Raw genomic sequence first — 20,009 nt, 5'->3', positions numbered from 1 at the left:
TTCTATTACTTTAGCACTTTTTTTTTTCCTTGTTTACTTTTCTCAGTTTTTCCATTAAGAGAGGCTATATCTACTGTGTTCTTAGCCCCTTATTTTCTTACTGGATTTTTATAACCTCCTTTGGAACCATTCGTGATTCTGACTGTTGGCTTTAGTAATTACCTCTCTTGCCAGTTAAAGACTACTTTTTTATCAACTTTATCCCCCCTCAAATGCAGATTCCCACCTATTTTTCCTAATCATGGGTCTTAGCTATACCCTAATCCTTTGTTAATGTCTCCTGTCTGAATCCTACCTTCACACGTCCTCTGTCTCATCACACCTTAGTCAGTATCCGCATAGTTCTCCATTCTGTCTGAAATGCAGACCACAGACCTGGCCTTTCTGGCATCTTCGGACAAAGCAATAGACACACTTTATTACTGAACGGCAGAGGAGTTGCCTGAAAATGTATCACAGTGATTTGATTTGAATGCTCCCCAAACTCACCCACCAAATCAATGGCTTGAACAGAAGCATGAACCCAAACACCAAATGAGTTTCTGAAAGGCCATTGATTTGTTTTTAGAAGTCCCTGAATGAATTTTATTTGTCTTAATGTAGAAACAGAATAAAAGCTGTGAACAATCAATGCTAAGAAACACAGCAAGGTGTCATTCTTAATGGGCCTGGGTTTGGAATGAGTACAGAAACGCCTTTGCCATTAATACCGTGGCATCAGAGAAAGAGCAAGAATTTGTAAAATGGCATAGGAGAAATTAAAGTCGGGGCAAGGAATTGTCATGAAAGAGTATCTGGGGAGAGTTATTTTAAAATATGAGCTAGTTAGCAAATCTTGCAGGAAAAAGGCCCTCTCATTCTTCATTACTTTTGAATAAACTAATCTGCAACATAGAGAGTTTTTCTGTGTCATTATCTCTTACCTCCACTTTCCCGACCCTGCCTCCCCCAAGTACCACCCAAAACTTTAATGTCTGTTAGTGAGACCAGCTTCTGGAGATAGAGATAAAAGGGTCAACAGGCTGGAATTACATCTGAAGATCTTACTGTGTTCTATATTTTGTTTGAATCCTATGTCCAGCTCCAACTTTCCCTTTTACTCTGTGACTAGCTAACCCTTACCTGGTCTACTGATCATTCTGGAACATGTAATAAATTAACCGCTTGCACGTTTAGAGGATTTAGTCAAAGTAGCTCTTGAATGAAAATATCGTGTTTATGGTATTTTAATGATTTCTTGTAATCCTTCTTTTAAATTAAATTCTGAAAATCAGGCAGGGATTACGATGCCTTTGGTGTTTTTGTTTCATACATGTTAATGAATGGCAATGGGAAGCCAAATTTAAAGTAGAGTAAAGTGTGGGTATTAATTCTAGAAGAATATCGTTGAGAAAAGATAAAATGTCTAGGATGGTGATGCTGGGCCAGTCTGTCACAACTGTGTATATTTTCCTATTTGCCATTTGTTGATTACCTACTATGTTTCAGGCCCTATGCCTCATGTTTTGAATGCATTGTTATTTTCCACATAGCAGCTAGTGACCTCTTATTATAAAACTAAGTGAGATAATGTCACTTCCAAGCTTAAAATACTTGGATGCTTTTGAAATTTACTTTGTTATATTAATGTAGCCACCCCAGCTTTATTTTGATTAGTAATAACATGGTATATCTTTTCAGTCCTTTTCCTTTTAACCTACTATGTTACAGGTAGCATATTAGTTGAGTATTGTTTTTTTTTTTTTAATCAAATCTGATGATCTCTACGTTTTAAGTGGAGTGTTTGGCTATTTTCTTTTAATGTGATTATTAAAATGGTGGGGTTTGGGGCTGGCCCCGTGGCTGAGTGGTTAAGTTTGTGCACTCTGCTTCAGCGGCCCAGGGTTTCACTGGTTTGGATCCTGGGTGCGGACGTGGCACCGTTCATCAGGCCACACTGAGGCAGCGTCCCACATGGCACAACCAGAGGCACTTACAACTAGAATATACAACTAGGTACCAGAGGGTTTGGGGGAGGGGGAAGAAAAATGGTGGGGTTTGAATCTACCATCTTGCTATGTATTTTTTATTTATCTCATCTATTCTGCGGTACTCTTTTTCTCTTGGATTATTTTAATAACTTTATCATTTTTTTGGCTTATTAGTTATACTCTTTGTTTTATTAGTAGTTGCTTTAGGGTTTATAATATATATTTTTAACTACCTTCAACTGATGTTATACTACCTTATTTGTGTAGTGTAAAAGCCTTACAACAATATACTCCCATTTTCCTCCCCTTGGGCTTTGTGCTACTGTTATTATATGTTTTGCCTGGGCATGTGTTTAAAACTCTTAACACATTGTTATTATTTTTACTTTCAACAATCAGTTGTCTTCTATATCTATGCATATGTATACCATTTCCAGTGTTTTTCACTCATTTGTGTAAATCTTAATTTCCACCTAGAATTGTCTTCCTTTTGCTTGAAGAACTGTCTGTTACATTTCTTCCGATGTTAATGAATTCTTCTAGTTTTCTGTCTGACAAAGTCTTCTCTCACTTTCATTTTCAAAAGTGTTTTCATGGGTATAGAATTGCAGGTTGGCAGTTTTTTCTCTCAGTACTTTAAACATGTTACTGCACTGTCTTCTCATTTGAATGATTTCAGGCAAGAATCTACCATCATTCTTAACTTTTTTCCCCGCTGTAGATGTGTCCTTTTTTTCTTTGATTGTTTTGAAGATTTTCTCTTCAATGCTAGTTTTATACAATTTGATTATTATGTACCTTGGGTTTTCTTCATTTTCTAATACTTGGGGTTCATTGAGTTTCTTGGATCTGTGGATTTTTAGTTCTCATCAAATTTGGAAATTTTTTAGCCATTACTTTTTCAAATATTTTTTCTATACCTCCCTTTTCTCTATTTCAGGGACTTCAATTACACATATTTTATTATGAGGCATATCTTAGGCCTCTTGAAGTTGTTCCGTAGTTCACTGATGCTCTTTTTGTTTTTCATTTTGGATTATTTCTATTGCTATATATTCCAGGTCACTAATATTTTCTTTTCTTTAGTCTAATCTGCTGTTTTTCCCATTCAGTCATCTCAGATATCACAGTTTTCTTTTCTAGAAATTCGAGTTGGGCATTTTTGTTTTATGTCCTTCATTTCTTTACTTAAAATCCTCAATCTTTCTTCAACCTTCTAAAGCATATGAACTGTGGTTATAATAATTAACTTCCTCGTCTAGTAATTGTGTCATCTATGCATTTCTGAATCTGTATTTATTAAGTTTCTTCCTCATTGACTGTATCTTCCTGCTTCTTTCGGTGCCTAGTGATTTTTGGTTGGCTACCAAACAAAGGTTTTACCTTTTTGAACTCTAGATACTTTTATATTCATGTAAATATTCTTGAGCTTTGTTTTAGGGGGCAGTTAAATTTCTCAAATGGTTTTATACTGTTATGGATTGTTTTTAAGGTTTGTTACATGGAATCTGAGTAGCCTTAAATCTAGAGCTTATTTTTCCCCAATATTGAGGCAGTACCCTTCTGAGTACTCACTATCCCAGAAATTATGAGGGTTTTCCACTCGGGATGGTGAGAACAGGTACTATTGTCAACCCTGTGTGAGAATCAGGCACTGTTGTCTCCAGTCCTTTGTGCTAATTCTCTCCCTGGCCTTGAGTAGTTCTCCCACATGCCTGTGCTGATCAGTACTGCAGTTAAAGACTGGAGGGGGATGCTCTTGAGCTCTCCAGAGTTTTCTTCCTGTGCTACTCCTTTCTGCTACTCCTTTCTGGTGCTCTGTTCTGAGAACTCTAGCTGCCTTGGCAGTCTCAGACTCCTAGTCTCCTGAACTCGTGGAGAACTCCTGGCTTCCCCTGGGTTCCTTCTCCCTGTGCTGCAGTTTGGAAACTTTTTTTTACAGTAAGCTGGGGCAGTCATAGGGCTCACCTTGTTTGTTTCCCCTTTCTCAGGCACCACTGTCTCACACTGCCTGGTGTTCAGTGTCTGAAAATGTTGTTTCAAGCAGAGGGGGCAAATCCAGTCTCTGCTATTTCATCTTTGGCCAGTAAGGGAAGTTCCTTTTGGATCTTCTGGTGCTTTCTAATTGAATTATAATTGGTAAGATGATCTAGTCTCTTTTTCTTCAACCTACTATTTTACCACTCTCTTCCTTGTCCACTGTTTCAGCCATATTCATTTTCTTTTCCCACCTCAGGTTTGCCTTTGCTCTTGGTGTTCCCTCTGCTTCAGCTCAAATGCCACTTCATCATGGAGGTGCTCATAATGATGTCTTCCCATCATTCTCTATCTACCTTACCCTATTTTTTGCTTATCCATAGCACTTATCCTTATTTAAAATGATGTTGTCTGTTTTGTTGTTTCTCTATCTCTTTCTCTCCCTTTCTTTGTCTTCTTGCTTATAGTACACTTCATTTGGACCAGGTCCTTGTCATCTTATTTTCGGTATGAGTCTCTCGGTCCTCAAACTGTGTTTGGCATGTAGTAAGGTTCAATAAATATTTGATACATAAATGAATGAGTAATTATATCTGACTCTCACATAACTCCAGAGATGAGCATTACCATTTCATAGATGAGGCAACTTGTTCACTCAAGCAGTAACTATTACAGCTCAGCTGTGGACCATAGTTTTATGACACTGGAGGACACAGTCTATTTCTAATGGTGGCAGTCACTCTTGTGTTTCTGTTTGCTGTGGGTGCCCACTTTCCTTGAAGTTGCTTTCAGTAGTGGTTTCTGGATGTTTCAGTACTGGAGCAATTTATTTTTAATATTTAAAGATTAATTTTGAGTTAATGTTAGATACAGACTACTTAGAATGTTGGACATAGGGACTTATTGAATTATTAAATTGTTGAACTTGAAATTAAGTTTTTGGAAATCTTGTTTCTATTTTTTCTTCATTGGGATTTGAAATCTTCTTTATAAATAACTAAAAAGTGGGACATTTAAGTCCGTAATAGGAATTGTGGCGTGTTGTTTTTGTTGTTGTTATTGTTTTTTGGAATCAAAACATGATGCTTTCTAGTCAGACTGTCTATGTAGTATTGAAATTTTATGGCACAATCTGCTTAATTTGTTTCATTTGTGAAAACAAAACAAAACATCATTACAGTCACATACTAATTACTAGCCATGCATCATTCATTTGAAATAAAGCCTACAGCATTTCATAGTTATAAGCGAAAAGGTCTCTTATGATTCATCACTTTGCAAACAACATTGTTTTAAGGTTGCCTGCGTATCATCTAGTGCCTGGGAAGCATTTTCTGTATTCTGCAAATCTCAATATGCAGGTCTTACATATTCCCATCTAAGACGACATTTGGAACGTAATGGTAAAGGGGAGACTGGACTTAAGGAACTAAGTTACTATAGAGTGAGGCAGTTCTGTCACACTTGTGACTTAAAGTGTAATTGTTGTAGATATAGGCTGATTTATTTTATGTCTCATTCTTGAAGCCATCTGGAATGGGTCCATAAAGTACATTTTTAATAAAGCTGAGTAAATACTATAATGGCTGTTTAACTCAGTGCACTGTCACCACTAATACAAAGGTAAAAATTTGATGAAAATAGGTTATATTCCGCTATTTACAGAGTTTCAAAGCATCTTCCTATAAATTGCGTATTAATTATAAAGGAAAAAAGACAGTAACTTAATATTGGAAAAACGGGTGGCCATCACCCTATCCCAATGTGTATGTAAAATACATACTTTTTTCTCTTCTGATTAATATATATGTATGGAGAGGAAGAGAGAGAGAATATGATAAAACAAATGGGGTAAAATGGAAACAATTGGTTAATCTGGTATTTTTTTGTATTCTTAAAACTGAAATTATAAAATGTTTTTAAAATTCTATTTACAGTAACATGAAAAACTGTAATATACTTAAGAATAAATTTAACAAAAGCCATATAAACCACTAACAATGATAAAAGTGGACAAAATATGCAAGTCATCTGTTTTAAGACAGTACACAACCAGTGGAGAGAAAGTGCAAACCTTGGGAGAACAAACTCATGAACTCCCTGAACGCCCAGCTTTTGGCCTGGTGAAAGTTTGCCAATTATAGTACGAGAGTTAAAGTTTGAGCAGAGGGTGTGGTTTTCACCGAACTGAGGAGGCAGAGATCAGAGTTCATGACAGCTGAAACAGCTGGAATCTGCAGGGCAAACCATTTTAAGGGAAGGAATTGTACAGAAAAGGATTCTAGTAGTTCCTGTGGGGATCTCCTTTGACTCTCTTCCTGGAGGCTGGGGCTGTTCATTGGCTGAGTAAGATTTGCCTGGTAGGACCAGCTCCAATGTGAGAGCAGAGCAGAGACACTGGAGGTCCAGCATTATTGGAAGGCTTTGGAATTCTGATCCTGCCAGGGTAGAGAAATCTTCTTCACGCTTCATTAATTTAGTTGTCATTCACTCAAACAACTGGCAAGATTGTACTTTAGGAATGAAGACCACACCCTAAAGGAGTACCTACTCTGCACCTACCCTAACAAAACCTATAATCAAGTCTTTCAGACGCCTCTGGGAAGAACGTTTGGAGATTGAGTCCTACCAAGTTAGAGGGCTAGGGAAACACCTTTTACTTTCCACAGAGCTTCCCTAACAAAGTGTAAACTCAAGCTGTACGATTGAAGGTGATCACCCAGCAATTGACTCGTCTGTTAAAACAAGAATGAACATTTTCCAAAGGAATATTGCAGCTCAAGAGCTGTTACAATGTTTCAATATTTTACTAAAAGGTAAAGAATAATAAAATGGGCTGTATTGTCAAAGAAAAAAACAGCCAAATAGACAAGATGGCCCAGATTTTGGATTTCACGTGCAAAGACTTTAATGTGGATATTATAAATATGTTCAAAGAACTAAAGGAAATTATCTTCAAGAAATCAAAGAAAACATGGTCTTAATTAAGGAATCTTTGCAGGGAAATGAAACTATAAAAATTGACCATATGGAAATTCTCAATCTGAAAAGTTCAATAACTGAATTGAAATATTTAGTATGTGGGTTTAATAGTGTACTGGAAATAGTCTAAAACACCTGTAACTGGAGTCACAAAAGGAGAGGAGAGTGAGATTCGGTTGACAAAATATTGGAACAAATAATGGCCAAGCAATGCCATATTGAGTGAAAAACATAACCTGTTGGTTCAAGAAGCTCAACAAACCCCACCCAGGATAAAGATAAAGAGAAACACTTTGGCATATTCTAGTTAAACTGCTGAAAGCCAAAGGTAAAGAGAAAATCATGAACGTAACTTGAGGGGGGAGAAAAGACACCTGACAAATAGGAAAATGAGGATGAGAGACTTTGCTGATTTAGCAGAAATAATGGAAAGCTGAAGTCAACGGAAGAGGTGTATTTAAAGTGTTGAAATAAAAAAACCCTGAAAACTCAAAATTCTCTACTTAGCAGATACCCTTGCAAAAATAGGGTTAAAAAAAGACATTTTTTAGTCATGTGAAAACAGAGTTTGTGAACTGCTCTGCAAGAAATGCTGAAGATTATCCTTTAGACCAAAGGGAAGTGATACCAGATGAAAACTCAGATCCACAAAAAGGAATAAAGAGCACCTGAAATAGTAAGTAAACTATATAGTAAATAAACTGTGTTTTGTTTTCTTCTCATAATTTACTTAAAAGAAAACTAATAATTAAAAAAATAACACTCAGGATGGGGTTTACATGTACATAAAAGTAAAAGGTAGGATAGTAATTGCATGAATGATGGGATAGCACAAATAGAATTGTCCTATTGTAACATGACACACAGGAAATGAATCAGGAGGTGTGAAATGTGAGTGAAATGTTGGAAGGGTGAGGTAGGAAATGAAAAATATGAACAGGTACAATATTGACTTAATAACTCTAAATAGAGTAAAATAAATAAATGTGCATATTGTTAGTCCTAGAGCAACTCAGAAAAATGTAATAAAAAGAGAGTTAAGAAGCCAGTAGAAGAGGGGGCCGGCCTGGGGGCGCAGCGGTTAAGTTCTCATGTTCTGCTTCTTGGCGGCCTGGGGTTCGCCGGTTCGGATCCCGGGTGCAAACATGGCACGCTTGGCATGCCATGCTGTGGAAGGCGTCCCACATATAAAGTAGAGGAAGATGGGCATGGATGTTAGCTCAGGGCCAGTCTTCCTAAGCAAAAAAGAGGAGGACTGGCAGTAGTTAGCTCAGGGCTAATCTTCCTCAAAAAATAAAAGAAGCCAGTAGAAGAAATAAAATGAAATACTAAAAATCGCTTAATTAACACAAAAGCAGGAAAGGGACAAAAGAGAGGTAAAAAGCAGAAAGGACAAATGGAAAATAGATAGTAAACAAGAAGAAGAGTAGCATAGCTATATGTATTTCAGAGAACGTATATTCTGAGGCAAAGCATATTACAGGAAATAGTGACATTACACGTTGATACAAGGAATAATTTACTAGAAATAATCATCTTAAATGTGTATGCACCTAATAAAAGAACATTAAAATTCATGAAGCAAAAACTTGCAGAATTAAATGGTGAAATAGGTAACACTCCAATTATAATGAGATTTTAATGTACCTCTTTCAGTAAATACTAGGAAAAGTCGACGCCCCCTCCCCAACTCCGCCCCAGCCCCGTTGACCAAGGTAGGCCATATGGTAACATAAGTTTCAGTAATTTTCAAAAGATTGAAATCTTGTATGTTTCTCTCTAAAACAAAATTAAATTGGTCAATAATAATAATAGAACATCTCTCCCTGTTTGAAAATTGCATAACATAGTTTTTAATTACTTGTGGACCAAAGAAGAAATTATTTTGAACCTAATGAAAGTAAAAACACTGAAAAAGAAAACCACATTCTCAAATTACAGATATCAGGAATCAAAAAAGGGAATTCACTACAGAAAATTAGAGACCCATATCATACCTAAACACATATGCCAAAATTATCAATAGAATATTTTTGTATCAAATATTATAATGCATGAAAAGGAAAGGATATCATGACCAAGTGGTTCAAGGTTGGCTTAACATTTGAAAATTAATTAATATAGTTGACAATATTACCAGAAAATAGGGAGAAAAATCATATAATTATCTAGATGTAAAATAAAAAGCATTTGACTGAATTCTACCTTGTTTATGATAAGGAAGAACTCTTAGCACCTAGAAATAGAAGGAAATTTCTTCAACCTGATAAAGACATCTGTGGAAAACGTGGAGCTATCCTCATACTTAATTGTGAAAAATTAAATGCTCAGTCTTTTATGACTGGAAACCAGGCAAGGATATCTATTCTTACCACTCTTCAGCATTATAATACATATTTTAATCTGTTTAATAGGAAAAGGAAAAGAGATAAAAGGCCTGTACAGTGGAAATGAGGAAGTAAACCATCTTTATTTTTAAGTGACCTGATTGTTTATGTGAATTCATAAAGAATCTACAATAAGCTTGTTAGAAGTAACTGGTGAATTTAGCAAGGTCACAGAGTAGTCGGTATGCCAAAATGAGTTGTATTTTTTCTCTACAAGCAATGATATATTGGAAAACAAGTAAAAATAGTACTATTTACAGTAGCATCAAGGAACATAAAATACTTAGGGATACCTTTCACTAAACGTGCAAATTTTCTACGCTGAAATCTACAAGATATTGCCAAGAGAACGTAAAGAAATTATAAATAAATGGAGATATTTACCATGCTTATGGCTCGGAAGACTCAATATTAACATTTCATTTTTTCCCTCAAATGACCGATAGAGTCCTGATACACATATTCACGCACCCAATCAATGCCAGCATGTTTTATTATAATAATCAACAACATGTTACCAAAATTCATACGGCATGCAAAGGACCTGGAATAGGCAAAATCAGTTTTGCAAAAGAACGAACTTGGAGGACTTAGATTACTGGTTTGATATCAAGACAGTCAGGCTTTGGCTTAAGGGGATACAAATAAACCTTTTTCTAGAAAGTTTAGAAATAAACTCAGAAAGATATCATCAATTGATTTTCAACAAAGTCTTCAAGACTGGAGAGCGGAGAAAGGAACTTCTTTGTATCAAATGATGCTGCAAAACTTGAGTATCCTGTGGACTAAAATGAATCGCAACTCCTGCACCACACCACACAGAACAATTAGTGAGGGATGGAGACTAGCCCTAAACAGGCCAAAATAAAATGTGAAGCATCTATAATAAAACACAATATTGGTAAAGGGGACGTAAAATGGTATAAGCCACTTTATAAAACAGTTTGACAGTTTCTTATAGAGTTATGTATACATTTACACTCTGTCTTTTGGATATTTAATAGAAATGAAAAGACTCATACCAGAATATTCATAATATCCTGTATTAGTTTCCGTGGGCTGCCTTAACAAACGTCGACAACCTTAGTGGCTTAAAACCACAGTAATTTATTCTTTCCCGTTTCTGGACCAAGAGTCTTAAATCAAGATATTGGCAGGGTTGGTTCCTTCTGGAGACTCAGAGCAAGAATCGGTTCCATGCCTCCCTCCTTGCTTCTGGGAGCTGCTCCTTGGCAAATTTCTTGACTTCTAGCATTACCTCAGTCTCTGCCACCTTATTCATTTCACCTTCTCCTGTGTGTGTCTTTCTCTCCGCTTTCTATTAAAATCACATGGCATTGGGTTTAGGGCCCACCTAAATATTGTGATATTTATGTTGTCATATCTGGAGAGCTTTAACTTAATTACATCGTCAAAGACTGTATTTCTAAATGTCACATTCACAAGTACCTGGGGTTAGGACATAGATATATCATTTTTCAAGTCCCTATTCAGCCCAACCAACTACATAGCCCTAAACTGGGGGAAAAAACCCAAAAGTTCAACCATAGGAAAGTGACTAAACAAATTTTGGTATATTCTTGCAATGAATTATTGCTCATTAATTAAAAGGAACGAAGTACTGAGTCACAACACAAACATGTAAATGAATCTCAAAGTCATTTCGTTAAGTGAAAGAAGCCAGACACAAAGTGTTTCCTGAAAGTTTCAGTAATATAAATTTCAAGAACAGGCAAAACTAAGTTATAGTGATAGAAATCAAAACATTGGTTTCCTCTGGTAGGGTGAAGATTGTCTGGAAGCAGACGTGAATGAATTTAAGACCTCAGAATTGTTCCGGGTTTTATGCCAGCTTTTTAATTCATCAGATATGAAACTTATGTGTTAAGAGTGTTTGCTAAAACTGCCAAGTTAAATAAGAAGTTTCTCATTCTGTGACTTTACCACTTGCAGATCCTGAGTATCCACAGAGCTCATTCGGACCTCTGGTGAAATCCTTAGTGGTCCAGAATTGCTAAGTGTTTATAAACAAAGATAAAGCAATATTTGTCATCTATAGCCAATTGTCTACATCTTGACTAGCTGGAGAAATATATATTTTATTCTTATGGTATTTTTTGTATAATTTTTGGCTTTACCTTGCTCCTATGAAAAAATGTAAAAACATACCATATGTACTTTGCTGTTGTATAGTTTTAAAAATTAATTTTAGCTTAGGAGTTTTAATATCATAAGGGCACATTTATTTTAAAAACATTTTTGATATTCTGAGCACTACCCAGGCATAAGGCACTTGAATAGCTATATTTTTCATGCCTTTCTTAAAGTGAAATCAGCTTTTTTTTTGAGAATTCTTGATATCATGAAATTAATGGCCAGCTAACAGTAAAGCTAGATATTTTTCATATAGTTTAATTAGGAAATCAAGTTTCATACTTCTTCCTAAGTTTCTTAATTCTATTATTAGATCATATTCCTTTCTCAGATGTCACTTTCTTCCCTCAACCTGTTGTCATTTTCTCTCATCTTGTCTTTCACAAAGATGGATTTGTTTTTTCACATTCTCCTTGCTCATCACACCTCTCCCACAGAGAGGAGAAGAATTAGCTAATACGGAAATATGAGTGGCGAGTGCATTGTGGAGGGGACAGCAAAAGTGGATCTGGAAAAAATATTAAAAATTCTGCACAACAGGAGGTATTTGGATATACCAAGGAGAAAGGAAAGAAATGTGAAGTAGAAGCAGGGAGAGCTCACAGCAGGGGCATCTCCATAGTGGTTTATCTAGTAACTACTGTAGAGAAATTAAAGTCCATTCCTACTCATAGGAAGACGGTAGAAGTAGTTTGAGTGTTGGATGATTTTTAAGTTGTGGTTATTAATTTCCACATTGTGTGGCTCTGAGTGGCATGGATACTTGATTGACAGCAAGTTAGGTCTAGGCCCATGTCCTGCTGGCCATGTGACCTTGAAGGAGCCATTTAACCTTCCTGAAATGCTTTTCCGTTATTCCTTATAATTATGTATTTATAAACTGTATAAAGTAAAGGTTTAGAGCACTCAGTAAATTAAGACTGAAGCTGGTTATCTTTTCAATCAGTAGGTCACTCATAGTGTTAGAAAGTTAAATGAATAGATAACTAGGTTTATAATGACTTTTAAGGAAGAATAATAAAGATATGGAGCACGTAATAAAATTTCTTTTGAGGTGAGCCTACATAAGTCTGCAGCAGGAAGATGGGAGGGACCTGACAAGTTTTGAATAAGTTGGCTCTTGAAAATCCCTTATTTATAAAAGAAACTGCATAAAGAGAACCAAATATGGTGTTAAACAGAGTTGGTATAAAAAATGTCAAATTGATTCCGGTTTTTCCCCCCCGTAGAATAATGGATAAAATTAAAATTACATGTGTAAAACGTAACCATAATGAGATTATGGGCGATTACATCTCCCTGGGGACTTTTTCTACTTTTTACCCTTTAAGACAGATGGCAAGAAGTAGATGATCTTTGCTATAAGGGCAGCAACTAAGACTTCTGTGCCTCTCATAGCATTGAGTGGGCACCCAGTCAATACTTGTTGGTTCATTGATTTTCTAAAGGTCTCTTCATCTTATTTTGTTCCTGCTCCGACAACACAAATGTTGCCAACTAGCAAAATTTTGAAATAAAAATTAACCTTAGGATTCTGGATATTGCCGCTTGTTTGTTTCACCAGTCACTGTTTTTAAGATTTATTTCATTCTGGCATTTGACACCTATGGTGGTGGGGTGGGAAAGATTGCAAGAGTACTACTCCCTGCCTTCAAAAAATAGTAGTGAAATCAAAGTGTTTTTGCATTCTTTTTATGCCTTTAGATTGATCTTCAGATTATAACTCATTATTGTTTGATTTTGGTGATGTGAGTTGACATTGTTACATTGCTGAGATTCTGTAACAATAAATTTAAAAGTTACCTGTGTGAAAATGAAATCCTAATTTCCTCTAACATTCTAATAAGTATCTTAAAGTCACTTTTACTGTAACCCTTTCTTTCTTCTTTTTTTTTCTTTTTATGAATTTGAGCACCATAGCTCTCCATTTCTGCATTCAGCCTAGCCTTTGGCCGATAAGTCAGAGTTCTAAGTTCCTTACCAAACAGAACACACATCCCCAGTGTTGAAGAGAATATGTGAACTGATGAGAAAAGTTCTTCAGGGTTTTTAAAAAGTATTTTACCTTCCCCCCCCGCCCTTTTTTCTTTGATCTCATCTAAAAAAACTTTGATTTGACTGAGAAAAAGAACACTGTTATTATTATCATAGATCCCAAGATTTAGGTATCAGAACATTAGCTTTCATTGAGATTGTATTTTAAAAGGGGGCAATCATTTGGCTCTGGGCTGGCTAGATAGTAGACTAAAGACAGGAACTGGCTCCAGGTGACCTCTCAAGTTCCTTTCCTGCTCAGGAATTTTGTTCACTAAACACACATACTTCCTATCAGTCAAAATACTAACTTTTCTAAATTTGGAAGAAAGAACAATATGAAAAGGATATCTAATTTAAAAAGTTGTGGTTCAAAGACCTGTTTTTAGGTTACCTCTCCTGACTTTGCTTTGTCAGGGATTTTCAAGAACGCATAGCACTGTGTTCTGCATTACATCATAGCCTTACTCGATCTTTTCAAGGTACCTGTCCCCAGTGCCAGGTAGACTCATTACTCATATAAATCTAGGTTATATTTTTCTAGGAAAATTAATTACTTTATACTGGCTACATATGGTTAGCTTGTCAGCAGGAAAGCTTTAACACATTTTGGGGTAGTATCATTTAGGCATTTAAGAAGTGATTTTTCTCTTTATGCGTGAAATAGTACACTAACATATGTTAAAATTAATACATTTTGTAATACTAACATTTTGCATGGGATACTGGAGAATCCCTCCTCATGTTTATTGCAAAGTACCAAATACCAGACGTCATAATCATGAATAAGGGCACAGGCTGAAAAGAGAGATGCCACGAGCCCATTATATACCTTTTGAATGGCCATAACTCGATGTACTCCTGTGATGTCTTATTATTCTAAAGGATATATGAAATATAATAGAGCATTATACAGAATTGGGCCAATATAATATGAATACCATTTGCAATGTTTGAGGATAAAAATTCCAGGGAAATGAGTCCCTCTAGGAGCATTTTTAAGACATGTGAAATGACTTTATGAGAAGTAATCCCTGCTTAAATCTACTTTCTGGGGCTGGCCTGGGGGCGCAGCTGTTAAGTGGGCACGTTCTGCTTTGGTAGCCTGGGGTTTGCCCGTTCAGATCCCAGGTGCGGACATGACACCACTTGGCACGCCATGCTGTGGTAGGCATCTCACATATAAAGTGGAGGAAGATGAGCACGGATGTTAGCTCAGGGCCAGTCTTCCTCAGCAAAAAGAGGAGGATTGTCAGCAGATGTTAGCTCAGGGCTGATTTTCCTAAAAAAAAAAATGTACTTTCTGTGCTAGACAAACAATGTCCAAAGTAAAGGAAGGATTCATCCCACTGAGAACTGGTATTCTAGTATGGCCTCAATTTGTCTTTCTAAAATTTCATATTGCTTAAATTTACTCTCTAAAACCATTGTTAGTAACATTTGTTTTCATTTTTTTAATGCCTTTTTTGAGCTTATAGTTTTTTACTCTTTCCTAGGAGAAAAAGCATTTATTTCTTCTAGAGAGAGGAATTTGAAGACATTCCTTGAAGTTCTTTGTAGAGGAGACTTATTGTTATTTACATTAGTTGAACTCTTAGAACCTTGGCTGTATACACATAAACATTTAACCTGTCAAATGGCTGGGAGAGTACTAGATGTAAAGTAGATATTTATATTATTTGCTAAGGAACTTTTCAGTCACTGTAAGGATTTGGTCCATCTGAAGATATTCCCTCAGAGGTATCTGCTGCGAGCTAACTTTATTGCTCAGTTCTTGTTAGATGAGTATGCTGGGTTGTATTTTTATATTATTAAGGCAGTATCTGTATTAACCTATTGGATCTAATAAGTTCAGGCTTTTGTATATATATTTCATTATATTATGAACAGATAGCTTTCTGTCTCCTAAACAGAAACTCTATAACTTTATATGACATTATTTTTTACCCCTTCCTTTAGGGTCTGTGGCTTATAGAACCATTCCCTATTTTAACCCTATCGTGTTCTGTCATTACGTTTTTTTTCTGACCTTGCCTCAAACTGCTTTTGATATTTACAGTAGTAGTTGAAATTCAACAGTTTAACTATTACTGCACCATCAATGTGTTTTAAGTCTCAAATCCTTAATGAGTTTGGTCGAAGAATTCATGTATAGCGTAAGTGTAGTGTGTCTACAGGCTTCTGGTAAGTGGCTGTTCCCCTCATGTGTGTTGATGGAACATGGAGAAGTAAGTTTAAGGCAAGAACTTGATGACCCTTCTGTTGTCTTTTTTGACACTTTCAACCCCCCCCCCCCCCATTCCCAACAGGGAAACCCAGAGTCCCAAACAGGGTTAACTGGGCATGTGATAGCTCTGTGGCTTTGTACTGCTTCTGTCTCCTGCTCCGCCCATGTCTCCTGCCTCTGAATCTGCTAATTTAGTATGTGTCAGGAGTCATTCTACTTCCCTAGGTTTCTGAAGAAAGTCAATTTAGTACAAATTGGGACCTATTTACTCTCTCTCTAACACATACTGGTAGTCAGCAGGGTTTCTGAGGACAGCAATAGCTTTTTGAAGAAAACAAACCCTTTCTAGGCCTTTCTGAATATGTTTCAAACATGACCCAGCATATTTCAGTACAGAACAAAAATTAATATGAATGCTTTGTAATTTGTTGCTTCTGCATCCTGTTAGCTTTGTAAAATTTAATTTTTAAAATTATATGTACTTTATTACTTAAACTCTGTCACTTGATGAAAGCTTTCTTCTCATTGAGCATCTAAATTGTTAATTTTTTCTTTGAAGGATGACTCTGGATTCCTCGGAGAAACAAGCAGGTCTTTTTTTCTCTCCTTGCTCTCAGTTTTAGGGGACGTATTGCTTCTTCGGTACTGTCATACCAATAAATCATCCCAGATTACTTGCCGTCGTATAGTACTAAAGTATACCATACATTTTAAAGGAAATCTGCTATTTTCTTTTCCATCAGATGAGCAATGTGAAGAGACTACGGCCACGGCTCAGTGCTATTCTCTTTAAGCTTCAGTTTGAAGAGCAGGTGAACAACATCAAACCTGACATCATGGCTGTCAGTACTGCCTGTGAGGAGATAAAGAAGAGCAGGAGCTTCAGCAAGTTGCTGGAACTTGTATTACTAATGGGAAACTACATGAATGCTGGATCCCGGAACGCTCAAACCTTCGGCTTTAACCTTAGCTCCCTCTGTAAAGTGAGTTTGTTTTTTTAAAACACATATTTGCCTGAACACTAATTCTTAAATGTCAGCCCTGATTACATTATTTAAATATTTTTATTTTGATAGGCTCATTATCAAGAACTTGAACTGAACCATGAACCCAAACCCAGACTGAACTGAGCTAATTTACTCAACCTCTGAACTAAATCCAAATATTAATTTTCTCTGATCTGAAAATCCAACTGAAGAATTTTGTTTAATAACAAAATTGTGTCATAAACCTGTGCTTTCTCAAACTAATGAAATGGAACATGAAAATATTATTTGAACCTAGCGTGCTAACATTCAGTTCAGTTACCTGCCTATCATGGTATATATATTGAGAATTGCTAAGGATTGCCACTAAAATTTTTACCTTAAACTATTTAAATATTTCTTTGGATTTTTTTATTTTTGAAGAGTAAGACTGCTTTGTATAAAGGGGAAATCATTATATTAGGAATAAACATATCTCAGATGTCATTGATGATTTTGAAATATTTCTCTCTAAATATAATTTTAGAGGATATGAAAATTGAGTAAGTTTAGAGATTTTTTTTCACCTGGGTAATTGCACAGATTAAATTTTCTTAACAGCAGATATATTCAAGGTTCTGTATAGCAGAGCTCTTTCCTAAGAAATGGGCCATGGTAATAGTGCTTTATTGATCTGCTTACAACAAATTCTTCTCAGTTACACATCACAAGAAAAGCTTTCTCTTGTTCTCGACCTGGTAACGTCTACACTCCCTGATTAAGGAATTTGGTTATTGCTATTGCCAGTTAGATAGGGAAGGTGAGAAACAATTTCAGCTTTAGCTATGAGTTTACTGAATAGTTAATCTCGTGTGCTTTCGTGACTTTTCTTACATGATTTCCCTAACCTAAACCTCCACTTGGTGTCAGTGCTTTGTGAACACTTTCGCTGTCCCATTTCCATCTGTGTATTTTCCTCTCCTTGTTTTCTTAGCCTGCTGTGTTCAGTTAAGATCCTAGCAAGGGTGATGCACTTCATAATACATTTATTGGAGACTTGGCACGTTTATAGAGTGCGTACTTACTCCTGTGCCAAATGCTTGACCTGATCATCTCACTTACATATGTGGTTAATATTTACCTGGCATACATGGAACTCATATTTTTCACATCTAAACCAATAATTGTGCTTAAATGTTTTACTAGGACTATATACAAAAAGTCATGGCAGCAGCATTAAGAGAGAGAGGCTAGCTCAGCTAAGGGAGGGCAGTTAAGCATTCCGAGAGGAAGAGGAATTTGGGCTGGATCTGGAAGGATGAGTGGATGTTCCCTGACAGGAAAAGGCATTCTAAGGACGAGTCAACAGTTTGCAGAAAGGGTTATATCATGTGTGGGTGTACCGAGTGATCCAGTAACGGTTGGTGCCCAGATGGAAGAGGAGTGGAAAAAATGGAAATGAGATGGTAAATTGGTCTAGATGGTGAAGAGCCTTGAATGCCATGCCTGATGGTGAAGGTGTTATGGAGCTGTGTTAGTTCTGTAAGGCAAGTCATGTTATCAGATGTCTTGTAGGAAGAAGATTCTAACAGCAGTATGGAAGAAAGTTAAGCTGCACTGTCCAGTACTGTCACCTTTAGAAACAAGTGACTCTTTACATTTAAATTAATTAAAATTTAAATAAAACTAAAAGTTTAATTCCTCAGTCACACTTGTCATGTTTCAAGTGAATCGTTGTCCATACGTGCTAGTAGCATAAATAAAGCACATTTCCATCATTGCAGAAAGTTCTGTTGGACAACACTGGGTTAGAGGGTTATAGTGGGGAGATACTTGGTGATTGGTTGACATGTAGAATGTGACCTAGGAGAGTGATAGACATAGTTGAGCTGAGGAGACTGATATAGAACCAAGACAGTGTGGGAGATGAAGGAAAAAAGAAGAGGGTCAGCGAAAACTCCGTGCTACTGACATATTTGAAGTGGATGTCAAAAGAGAATGAACTCAGGCTGTTGGTGTTTCCTTCCCTTTGTTTACCTCAGTGTCCTTAAGGGCATCTGACTGAAGCTGCTTTATTCAGCTGTTTACCGAATATTAGTGTGTCCCCTGTAAAACGCAGCCTGTACTTTGAGATGATGGAGGTCTGAGCCAGGGTAGTGGCAAAGGGGGTTGAGGTAGAACGGGAGGTGGGATGGAGGGAAGCGCACACATTTAAAGAACATCTTGGGATTGTCAGGGTGTGGCGACTGTGAACTTGGGGGCTGAAGGATAAGGGGGCTCGCAAGACTGCCAGGTTCAGGCCTTCCCTGAGAGGGGAGGCAAAGGAAGAAGAACAGGATAAGGAGCAAGATCGAGGAGCAGCTAAGTCCACATCTACGAGTCTGCTGGAGTTTAACAGTGCAAGTGTCTGTTCCTCTTTAGATTTTGTATCTCCGTCGACTCAAAAAATTGACCTCATGACCTCTCTCATGCCTTCCTTGAAAGAGAGCTGTTGACAAGAGATTAGGTCTGGTTAATCAGATGGAATAGCCTAATACAGTGCTTGTACGTAGTAAATACTCAATAAATAGCTGTTGAATGAATGACAATGCAGTAGACACAATGTTGTGTCTCTCAGTTATTATGTAGTTGAAAATAGACATCTTCTAATATTGATATACAGTCACTGATAGCATAGTAATTTTAAAATCTTTTACGAATGCAGCGCATGCTGTCATTGTTTTACTATGGTTAATCTACAAACCAGTTAATCTGTCTCTAGATAATAGAATTGACTGTGTTTTCAGCCAGTAATACTGGATATTTTGATCATCCTTCTTAGGAGCCTTCTGTTGTGCAAGAAACAAAATAAATAAAACTTGATTTTTTTTATTAGCCTACATGTCAAGTTGAAAGCATATATTGAACAAGATGATATCTCATCATGTTTGTTATCAGAAGGAGCAGCTTGATCTTTGACAATTGTGATGGAATTTTCACACTGAATATAAAGTATTTGGTTTGATGATAAGCCCCCACACAGGGAACCTCCATATTTATTTGATAGTAGAAAGACAGGGTAATATTTTAATCTGTTAAAACATGCTAGGTAATTATATGACATTTAGTATTCTTTATCCAAAATCTTTACTTTTAAATGCCCTTTATAAATTTAGCTCAAGTATGAGAAGTGCATGAAAATTCACATTAAATTCTTAACTTTGGATTGTTTAGAGATAATTATATGAATTGTGAATTCCATATACATTATAGTTTAATTTTAGGGATTGTATTATATCTTTGTATACATTTTTAATTGAGATGGCTAATTATA

The 20,009-nt window shown here is 36.4% G+C and overlaps 1 protein-coding gene across 3 annotated transcripts in view; it reads left to right on the top strand.

Moving 5' to 3' along the window:
- DIAPH3 (diaphanous related formin 3) overlaps positions 1-20,009 on the top strand; it is a 484,563-nt gene that overhangs the window by 254,220 nt on the left and 210,334 nt on the right. For all 3 annotated transcript variants that reach the window (XM_070578871.1, XM_070578869.1, XM_070578872.1), the window contains one exon: positions 16,475-16,714. In XM_070578871.1, coding sequence (XP_070434972.1) covers positions 16,475-16,714 — 240 coding nt within the window. The remainder of the gene's footprint in view (positions 1-16,474; positions 16,715-20,009) is intronic.

This window comes from Equus przewalskii, chromosome 16, assembly GCF_037783145.1.
Source record: "Equus przewalskii isolate Varuska chromosome 16, EquPr2, whole genome shotgun sequence".
Taxonomy (NCBI): domain Eukaryota; kingdom Metazoa; phylum Chordata; class Mammalia; order Perissodactyla; family Equidae; genus Equus; species Equus przewalskii.
Note: the sequence above shows the minus strand (reverse complement) of the source record. Positions and strands in the feature narration are given on the sequence as shown.